Source organism: Medicago sativa, chromosome 5 (assembly GCF_051527215.1).
Source record: "Medicago sativa cultivar Bolivia chromosome 5, Bolivia_mono, whole genome shotgun sequence".
NCBI lineage: Eukaryota > Viridiplantae > Streptophyta > Magnoliopsida > Fabales > Fabaceae > Medicago > Medicago sativa.
This window is the reverse complement of record NC_140753.1, coordinates 19437153-19448030: the sequence shown is the minus strand read 5'-3', so window position 1 is coordinate 19448030 and position 10878 is coordinate 19437153. Positions and strand designations below refer to the sequence as shown.

General features: G+C 31.8%; 2 protein-coding genes across 3 annotated transcripts; one reads left to right on the top strand and one right to left on the bottom strand.

Moving 5' to 3' along the window:
• Window positions 1-3012: 3012 nt before the first annotated feature.
• Window positions 3013-4815, bottom strand: LOC146920813 (uncharacterized). 2 transcript variants are annotated; one of them, XM_085710739.1, is made up of 9 exons: window positions 4661-4809; window positions 4402-4458; window positions 4267-4320; window positions 4141-4176; window positions 3947-3982; window positions 3746-3865; window positions 3562-3633; window positions 3421-3450; window positions 3013-3333 (listed from the first exon to the last, which is right to left on the bottom strand). In XM_085710739.1, the coding sequence occupies exons 1-9, from the start codon at window positions 4707-4709 to the stop codon at window positions 3236-3238; spliced, it is 552 nt and encodes a 183-aa protein (XP_085566865.1). In that variant the 5' UTR covers window positions 4710-4809; the 3' UTR covers window positions 3013-3235. The 2 variants fall into 2 exon arrangements, with proteins under 2 accessions (XP_085566865.1, XP_085566866.1); XM_085710740.1 differs by lacking the exons at window positions 3421-3450; window positions 3562-3633 and having other exon boundaries at window positions 4661-4815.
• Window positions 4816-7881: 3066 nt separating this feature from the next.
• On the top strand, window positions 7882-9954 carry LOC146920812 (F-box protein At1g47056-like). Its single transcript, XM_085710738.1, has one exon. The coding sequence runs from the start codon at window positions 7900-7902 to the stop codon at window positions 9634-9636; it is 1737 nt and encodes a 578-aa protein (XP_085566864.1). The 5' UTR covers window positions 7882-7899; the 3' UTR covers window positions 9637-9954.
• Window positions 9955-10878: the final 924 nt, after the last annotated feature.

The following is a 10878-nucleotide window of genomic DNA, read 5'->3' as shown; positions in this document are numbered from 1 at the left end:
TTGTAAGGTTTCGAACTCCGACGCATTTGCTTCAATTTATCAAAAGATGTTTAATTCCTTGACTAATTACTTATTCATTTTTTGTCTCTTTACATTTTTGTCTCTTTTAATTTTATACATTTTCAATTGTGTTTTTTTTTTAAGATTTTTAATTATTTATACTATATATAAAGAAAATAATTTATTTCAACTCTTTTGTGCTAACTTTTTCTTTTTCTTTTTTAAAAAATGCTATCAATTTTCAATACAAATAATACATGTAACAAATAGATAAGAATAAATTTAAATATTAAAATAAAAGTGTTAACAACTTGTCAAATTTTTTCATTTATCATTTTAAAAGTATAACAAACTAGATAAGTGTATATATACTTACTTTTTCATTATCCCAATTATATCCTTAAACAACAACTTTTTTTTATAATGAATATCGTTGTTGGTGTCATTAAAAAATAAGAATTTAGATTATATATTTGTGTTATATTGTTGGTTTCATCGAAATAGATAATCATGGTTAGCTTGATTTATTATATTTTAAAAGAAAAAAAATTTATATTTTTACTTTTAATCAATATTAAAATTTCATAAAAAAATATCATTCAGAATTTTCAAACGTTAGCGCAATAAAAAGAGCGAAAAGACGAATACGTGAGTGTCCGCCTTTTCACTCTGCATTCATACTATTATGAACAATATTGTTCTGAAATTTTTAGAAATAGAAGTTTCAAATTATATAAACCAAAATATAATTCAACCTATATTTGCTAAACAAATGATATTTTAGAATTTCCTTAAAAAAAATGATATTTTAGAATATAAAAAAAAATACTTACGAGAAACCAATATAATAAATTTTTTTTTTTAAGGAGAAACCAATAGAATTATGACCATAATTTTTTTTTGGTGAACTAAAGTCCAACCTTTTCTCCCTTAAAAAAAAAAATCCAACCTTTTCGGTGAACTAAATCCAATTCGTTTCTTATCCAATTGATTTAGCCATTTTAGTCCCACCGTCACAAATGTAGATAACCCAACCTGAAGGCATGTCACGTCCATATCCTATTTGACCTGGATCCTAGACTCTAGTGGCGTGCTAGTGTTAAGGGACCAGGGTCTAGACTCTAGAGGCAGGCAAGTGCACCATTAATTTGTTACTTGTAATTTTGGTGGCATTTACCATGGGAAGGTTTAATCCTTTCCCACCATGGGAAAGGTGAATGTTGGATCCTAGACTCTAGTGGCGTGCTAGTGTTAAGGGACCAGGGTCTAGACTCTAGAGGCAGGCAAGTGCACCATTAATTTGTTACTTGTAATTTTGGTGGCATTTACCATGTGAAGGTTTAATCCTTTCCCACCATGGGAAAGGTGAATGTGAACCATTGATATATTAATAAAAATATTGAATGGTTGAGATTGTCCACTTGCAACTTATTGATGACTTTTTGTTTTTAAAATTTTACAAAAAATTTGACCCCACTAAATTATTACAACCAACCCACTAAATTTCTCAGGTAGCTACTTCCCTTTCATGCTTCTGTAATAAATTAGTGGCTGCCATAACTTACTAACGAAGCTCAAAAAACACCAGACCAGTCCATTTTAAATATCATTCATATAACTTGTTGATTCTCAAGCTCTAAATGCTCATTAGAGCAGTTAAATAATCTACAGCCAGGGACGTATTCCTTCCTTACTATTATAAATTACTCACTTTTATTTTATTTATATTTTTAATATTTGTAGCAAAAATCAAAACCAACATGCTACTAATTGATGCCAAAGGCACACATAATATCAGAATAAACGCATCGCCATCATCATCACTAATAATCAGAAGCGCCCGCCACCGTCCATTTTCAGACACGGGCATTCGAGAAACCTATAACACTTGGTAGCAATTTTGTCATTATATGTTCTTTGACAACATTAATAGGCATATGTATGCACGTAAACTACTAAAGCTAGAATTAAGAAATGACAAACAGTGTGAACCATCAACTGAGAATTCAGAAATATTAGAAGAATAAATGACACTAAATGACAAAAATTAGCCAGAAGTTTCACAAATATGGCTCAGATCTGAAGATTTTCAGCAACCAAGTGGATGAAGGTGTGGAATTTTCGACAACCAGAAGATAGATAACAAGTCTCTCTTCAAGAAGCAATTAGGAAACAAGTAAAGATGTGGGGTTTTCTTTCATGATTTTTTCTCAAGCCTCTCTTCATGGGTGTTGTTGCTGAGCTCGTGTGAACAAGGAGAGAAGAGTGGAGTCTGTTTTTTGATGTGGATTTTGTGGTGTGGATAGTACTTTTTTTAAAGGGGAGGTGTAGTTCACAATCTAGTATAATAAGTCATTTAATGATTTTTTTGGCTGAATTGAAAGACCAAACAAAACCAATGTCAACCTGTTTGACTGGCAGTTGCAGGTAAAATACCACCTTTCCCATGGTGGGAAGGGATTAGCCCTTCCCATGGTAAATGCCACATGTAATTTTATGTAAAACTTTATAAACCATGGATTGGTTATTAACCTTGTTACTTGTTAGCTATGGTCAACTTAAAAATAAAAATAAAGTAATACCGAGTTTTTTTGGTTTTACAGAGATTGAGAAGAAGAAACATATAGTTAGGCTTAAGAGGATTGCCATCATCAGGGTGATTAAGTCACCTCATTCTTGTAAAATTTCAAAGATAAATTGTTTCAAGTCACTTTTTTCTTGCTTTCATTTCTTTGAGTCTTTGACTTGTCATTTTTCGCGTCATTTTAAAATTATACTTAAACATATACTTTCAACAGTTTCTTTTTCCATACGGTCAAACATTATTTTTTTGACTAATTTGTTAGACGAAATTTGTATTCTATAAAAACACTACGCTTAATTTAATACGAACATCATTTTATTTGAAGGTAACGTCGTTCAAAAATATATTGCATAGCGTTGGTAAATTAATTTACTAACTCGCAAGCAGAGACGCAATATTTTATTTTTGAAGGAAGCAGAGACGCAATATTTGTTCTCCTAAACAAAAGGCACAAGATTTAATAATATGTAGTATCTAACAAGAAATGAAGTATTATTTGAGCCCAAAACATGTTGGAAACAGGCTACATCAAAGGAAATCCAATGTAACGTGATGTATCCACACAAGCTAAACATCATAGAAATTCAATGTATCCACACAAGCTAGACATCCAAGAAATCCAATTGATCAATGCTCCACAAGACCACAAACCTACTTAGTGGTTTTCTGTTTCTTAGCCTTCTTTTCTTTCTCATCATTCTTTATAACTGCACCAAGTTCCTTTTGTGCAAGCAACATTCCAACTCCAACTACAGAAATAAATAAAATAATAAGAAAAAAATTGAAGTAAAATTATGGAAGAATCATAATAATAAAAAATAATTATGTACTATCACCATCAGTCTCCATTTCCCTTATCGCAGCAGCTACATCAAAAACCATAGAAACAGTTCAATATAATTTAATCTAATAACCTAATAATGTAAATTGACTATATCGAAAATTCCTTTTCTTATTGAAGATTTTATTCTCATCACCTAAACGATTATCTCCCTCCAGAAATTCATCAATAACATCACACGCCTTATTTACTTCTTCATCATCATTCACTATAAACAACGAGAAGATAAAAGAAAATAAGAACAAATTTATATAGTTCAATAAAAACTTAATATCGCTAAAAACAGTACAAAATTAAAAATGTTGCAGGTTCACTTTTACCAGAGTTTGCAGGTTTGTTCTTGAAAAGATCAACAAGTCTTTCCTTAACCTCAGTATTAGGATCTTCGTCACCACAAGCCTTCTGAAGCCTTTGAAGAATGTCATGTGATTTTTCAGCAACTACAAAAAACAAAACAGAACTTGAAATACCAAAATATATGAAGTTACAAAAAAAAAAAAATCCATAAAAGCATTACTCACGCTTATCACTGAGATCCTTAGAACTTCCATCAGCAGCTACACAAAATCATACGAACAAAAAAAAAATGATAACAATTGAAGATTTCGATTTATAATCTTAGGAATTTACAGCAACTAGAAAAGAAAAAAAAACATAACAGAAATTGAAATACAAAAATAGAAGTTACAAAAAATTACAGTAAAAGATTACTCACGCTTAACAGCAATGTCCTCAGAATTTCCATCAACAACTACAAAAATTAAAAAAATAAAATAAAAAATAAATTATAAAGAGTGAATGAAATAGAATATATGATTAGTGAAATATAATGTTTATTCACCAGAATTTGATGAATCCTTCAACAGATCTAGGTTCTTGGAGCTTCCATCAACAACTACAGAAAATGAAAAAGAATATGAACATACAACTAAAATTAATAATAAAATATGATTTGTTAGTTTCAGTTCATAATCACCAGTGTTTGATGAATCCTTCACCAGATCTGGTTTCTTAGAGCTTCCATCATCAACAACTACACAACAAGATGAAGAAATAACATGAATATAACAGAAAAATTATGAAAATTTCGGTTAATAATTAACAATGTTTGATAAATCGCTCAGATCTACATTCACATTTTCAAAATCAGATAGAAGAAGAAACGGTGAAAATCACCAAAAAGAAAAATGAAGAATGAAGAGTGATGAGTTGAAATCAAAGAAAACTAAGCTTACCTGAAACTTTGGGAACTTCATCTTTCTTCTCAGATCCTTTCTTCTCCATCTTCAACCTTCAATTCTCTTCTCTCTCTCTCTCTCTCTCTCTCTTATCGTTTTCTTCTTTCTACTTTCAAATATGTGAAATGGCGCTAAAACATAGTATATATAGTAAGAAGTTCAGAAGCAAAACGGTTATGAGTGATGAGCTGGCAATTTCATTAAATAAATGGGGAATGAGTAATGACACATGCAAGTTGAAACTCATTTTACTAAGTAAGCAAGGACAAAGATGAGAGGGAAGTTGGACGGGAGGGTAGTGAAACTCTTTTCCAAAAATAGCCTCGTTGAAATTTTAAATTTCAATGACATTTGATCTGTGTTTTAAAATAGAGACGCGTTATTATGAGAAGTCCGTTTTTTTTTTTTGTGGTAGTTGGGGTCTGAACGTCGGACTTTGCATATTTTTATGCACTGTCTTTATCAATTGAGTTAAGTTCACGAGGACAGAAGTCCGTCGTTAAAAAGGAAAAGATAGGATTTTGTTTTTAACTATTTGAAATTTTAGTATTTAGATGTGCATAAAGTCCATTTCATATATCCGAATTTTAAAATCTTGATGGATAAAATGTACTTTTATGCATATTTACTTGAAGATACACATTATTATACCACTTATGTAAGATGTAGATCGTATATTTCTTTATTAGTTTTGATATTATTTTTACCCATGGTCAGCTCCAAAATGAAGTTAGAAGTATAAATGGAATTAATCAATAATGAAAGAGAAAATTTACACTCATCTCTTCTAAGATATGTTAAAATTACACGGACACCCTTTATAATTTTAAAACCTATACATTTTTTTTTGACGTTAAAACCTATACATAATCTCACATAAGTTCTCATCAAGGAAAAAAACTTAGGCTATAAAAAGCGGTTGAAGTGGCTAATATATTGATGAAGTTTAAATTGTTAAAAAATTTAATAAACTTATAATAATTTAATTTAAAATGCAAAATATGATATAATGATATTAGTAGTAAACATTATTATTCATATTTACTTAAGTAAGTAAGAATCTTTAAAAAAATGTTTACTTCAGCATGTTGACTTGATAAGATAAATAGTCTTTTTAATGGTCAGTTGTTTGATCATTTTAGTTAAATAGACTTAAAACAATTTCAATTCTTCTTTGTCTAAGAAGAGTTTGTCTTACCTTAATACATTGTAGGCTAGATCGTAGACCAATCTAACCTATTTTCATCCATACTTTGTAACAAGACCACACAAGTCATACAAGCCTTTCAACACTTCAAAAATTAATGTGACCATAAATAATCAACTACACTCAATATCAATAGTAACGTAAGTAAATCCTTAGCACTCTTAATATACACGAAAGCTTAGAACATAGAAATAGAAATTGATACTACCAATAAATAACGGACAGAAGTTATAAACCGAATATTTTAAAAAGTATTCCCTCTGTCCCTCAATAGATGACCTAGTTGACAATATATATTATTGACTTGACATACTTTGACCACATTTTTCTACCAATTCACAAAGATAAATAATATCATGTAAGATGTTGTTGGATTCGTCTCGATGAATATTTTTAAATAATTAAATTTTTATAATTTTTTTAGTAGAGAATTGAAGATATCAAAGATAAAACATATGCATTGTTACGTGTGTCTGAATCAACTAGGTCATCTATTGAGGGACGGAGGGAGTAATTTAAACATAAAGAATCTTTGACAAAATGAATCCAGAGACTGGAAAAAAATAATAAATAAAGAAAAAGATAGACCACAACATGCATGCTCCTTTGATGACCAGCATGCATTTTATAGATCAATCATTAGCATAGAAACAACATCTCCGATAGATTATGATTTCATATTTACGGCACATAAAGATAGCCTATATAAATGCAAGCAATTGCTCCCGTAAAGCTTCAAAGATTTACTAACCAAAAATGTAAAGCATGCGTCAGAAGAAGATTATGGACACAAGTTACATCAATAAGTTGAATGGGATTTAGAGCTTTTTTCTTTACAAAAGAAGCAATCACTAGTTATTGTGTTATAATAAACACATAACAAAACAAAACAACCTAAACAAGAGTCATTATTGCTAAGATACTAAAAATAAAAATGAAGAAAACGATGATGATGGAATGGTTGAGAAATGGCGTTGTGCCACGTGTTAATGATTTTTTTTTTGTTTTTTCTAATGACAAGTGTTAATAGTTAGTTGTTAGATTAATACTCCCTCCGTTTCAAAATGAGTGTCGTTTTAGGCTTTGACACACAGATTAAGAAATAGAATGAAATAATCATTGGATATAACGCTTTTATTAAACTGCTCTTACTTTATAAGAAAAAGACAAAATTAAAGTTGCATTGAAAATTGTGTGAGAGAAAAGTTGGAGAGGGTAAAGTTGGAAGAAAAAAATTAAAGTTGTATTGGAAATGTAAAGCGACACTCATTTTGAAACAATTTTTTTTGGCTAAAGCGACACTCATTTTAAAACGGAGGGAGTATTTACTTATTTATCTATGTTTGAATCTAAAACCTCAAATTCTTTAATTTAACCATGCTCAAATCAGTTAAACTATCCAACCAACATGTGCTAATGAATCATTATCAATATGTTTTCATTAAGTTCAAATGCCACTGATGTATTACATGCATATTGAATATGTGCATTTAAATCCAATCCTCTTTTTTTCTTTGAAGGAAAATCCAATCCTTTTGTTATCAGGTTTCAACGACTTTCTAGGAACTACAGGACACTTCAACAGCAAGGCACAAATAGTCAAAACAAAAGTTTCAAGATTAATATGAGTACATAGTAAGTAATTAACCATATATAGTTCAGCAGTAGATTGGGCAATAGAATAGACATTTCAAATTCCATTTCCTTAAATTGTAATTTTGTAGTGTTCTAAAAATAAAGGACAAAAGTGAATCTTTTAGAAGATAAATCCATCAAAACGAATTGAGTAAAAAGATCAGTAATGTAAATAAATATATTTTTGCCAATTGACTACTTTTTTTGTTACAACCAATTGACTATTTTTAAATGGTTAAGATCTTTTCAAAAAAGCCAAACCTATTTATTAAAAAAAAAAATAACAATCCAAACCTAGCGGATACGTTTGAAGTTACAAACCCTACCCACGATATACATTGATTCATTCACACTCTCCACAGAGTCGACCCCTGTGGCCTTTCTCCACCAACACATGACGTGTGTTCCAAGAAAACAAATGGCAGCAGGTTTGTATCTACCGGACGAGTGTTGGGAGTCTGTGTTTCAATTCCTCAACGACGGCCACGACCACCACCACCGTTACTTGGAACATCTCTCCCTCGTTTCCAAACAGTTTCTCTCCATTACCAACCGTTTTCGATCATCCCTCACTATATGCGATCTAACCATTCCTTTCCTCCCCCGCCTCCTCCACAGATTTCCCAACCTCACATCCCTCGACCTCTCCCGATTTCATGGTGACCTTGACGACCTTCTCACCCAGATATCACTTTTTTCTTTGGATCTTAGATCGCTCAACCTCTCCAACGGATCCGCCATGCCCAGCAATGGGCTGCAAGCTTTGAATGAAAAGATGAAGATGACCTTGATCTCTCTCAAATGCATAGACATGGATGGTCGCAGACTCCCCAACCTGGCGCCCATCTTCAATTGTTTTCCTTTCCTCCAGGAACTCGACCTCAGTAACTCGCTAGGTCTGCTTGATTTTAAGTTAAAGGAGGTGTCCTTGGCCCTCCCCAAGCTCCGTAAAATTAATCTATCGGGTAATAACATCTCGGATCAATCACTTTTTTATTTATGCAAGAATTGTGAGTTTCTCGAAGAGATCGAGATGATATCTGTATATGATATAACTGTTGCCGGAGTTGCTTCTGCTATCCGCGAGAGACCAGGTTTGAGGTGTTTGTCTTTTACCATCTCTAATTCACCAGTATTAGCATTAGATCGGCCTCACGCCCTTTTCACTGCCTCGTTGTTCAGTTTAAAGGGTTTGACTTGTCTTGATTTGTCCTTTTCGTGTCTCGAGGATAAACTCTTGTTCTCTCTTGCAGAGGAATGCCTTCCTTTGAGGAGGCTTGGCTTCCAATGTTGTTTTGGTTATAGTTATAGTGGAATCTACCGTTTGTTATCTAAGTGTCAATCTCTTCAACATTTGAATCTTCAAAAGGCCAACTTTTTGTATGACCAACATTTTGCTAGGTTGTCTTTGCTCCTTGCTGATTTGATTTCTATAAACGTTAGTTTTTGTAGCAATCTCACGGAATCAACATTGTTTGCATTTGCTAAACACTGTCCTTTACTCGCCGATATCAATATGGAGGAAACTAGTATTGGGAAAATGGTTGCGGAAAATCTGAATTCTTCGATAGATTTTGTTGCAAGCCCTCAAGTGAAGTCTCTTCATTTGAAGGGCAATGCATGGTTGATGGACGAAAGCATCCAAATATTTGCTACATTTTTCCCAAATTTGGAGCTTCTTGATTTGAGCTCTTGTTGTTGTATATTTGATGGTGTTGCTGAAGTTTTAAGGAGATGTTGTAATATTAGACATTTAAGCTTAGCCTCCTCTTTCGGCGCTAAGCTATTTGAAATGAACTCTCTAGTTCCCAAATTAGAGGTATTGAACTTGTCCTGGACTGCAACTGATGATGACGCACTCTATGCAATTTCATTGAGCTGTTGTGGCCTGTTGCAACTGGACCTGGAAAATTGTTATGCTGTCACAGAGAAAGGAGTGAGGCAAGTGGTAGAAAAATGCACAAAGCTGAGAGAGATCAATTTGAGGGATTGTCACAATGTGGCTGGTAATGTAGTTTCTATTATGGTACTTTCAAGGCCATCATTGAGAAAGATAACAGTTCCCCCTTTTTATCATCCTAGTGATTATGAAAGGGAACTTTTCTTGCATCATGGATGCCTTGTTTCTTAGTGCTTATGCACTTCTTTGAGACTTTTGCAAATGCCATTTTACATTAGTTATATTTGTTTGGTTATATAAGATTCCAATATGCTAGTTATTTGTTCTTGGGAGCTTTGTTATGCATCTGTTCTGCTGGACTTCATTCAATAGAAAAAGAGTAATACTTAACATTGTTCCTTTCATTTTTTTTCTTAATTTGCTTGAAATTCATGTTAAATATATAATGCACTTATGTAGTAAACGTTTCGGTTCATGAGATTAGAGCTTGCACTTTTGTTACAGATTCATGACCATTAGCTCAAAATAAAACTTGAAATCATATTTACATATATTGTCATCCATAATCATAAACTAATGTGGGAGTGTGATGTCAAGTTAGCTACCTATCTTCTTTATACAAGAATACTAAAACAGGTACTGAATGGTATTTGCAGTTATTTCATTCTTTGCACAAATTGTCAATAAGTTTTGAATTTAGATATACAAAATAATTATGACATCATCATGGAAGTGTATCCTCAATCTTTTAAAGGTTTGAGAATCTTATTTCTCTCTTTTAAGCTGCATCCAAAAACAGTGAGCAGTGCAATAAAAATACTAGAAATGCTTTAGTTATACATGTCATACCCTAATTTTGGACCTAAAAATATTTGCTAAAACTCTTTTCTATCTCTGATAATTGTCAAATGGTTTCTCCTTACCCTGATACTTTACTTTGCTTTATCTGCATATGTTACTGTCTGTGTTAAAAATATTTTCAAATATGACTTTGACCATGTTTCTTGCATTTCAAGTCATCTAAAAGTGTCTTTCTTGCATTCCAAGTCATTTGAAATTGTCTTTGATCAATTACATCTTTCTCTGCATTCTATTTCAATATTATTTGCAAAATTCATGAAAAAGGGTATTTTAGTCATTTCATGCATTCAAATTCATTTTAAATCCCTGAAAATTGTCTCTGAGTCCTTTCAATTGGTTTGTATAAGTCCTTGCTTTAATTCATGTCAAAATTCATTTCAAAAATTGCATCTGAGTCATTTTGAGTCAGTTTAGTCCCTAGGGGCATTTTGGTCATTTCACATGAAATTTTGACAGAGAGAGGTTACTTTAAAGTACCTCATTTAGTAGTTGGTTCATTTTAGTCCTTTTTGTGTTTTTTATTTGTTTCACTATACATTTATTTTAAAATTACCAAATTTTATTATTTTTATTTTAGCCCCTATTTTCCTTTTATTTTCATTCTAGTCCTTT

Coding starts and splice junctions, on each gene's coding strand:
- LOC146920813 (XM_085710739.1), bottom strand. CDS start 4,709: ATGGAGAAGAAAGGATCTGAGAAGAAAGATGAAGTTCCCAAAGTTTCA. Junction 4,459..4,660: donor TGAAGTTCCCAAAGTTTCAG/GTAAGCTTAGTT, acceptor CTTGTTGTGTAG/TTGTTGATGATGGAAGCTCT. Junction 3,334..3,420: donor AAGGGAAATGGAGACTGATG/GTGATAGTACAT, acceptor TTATTTCTGTAG/TTGGAGTTGGAATGTTGCTT.
- LOC146920812 (XM_085710738.1), top strand. CDS start 7,900: ATGACGTGTGTTCCAAGAAAACAAATGGCAGCAGGTTTGTATCTACCG.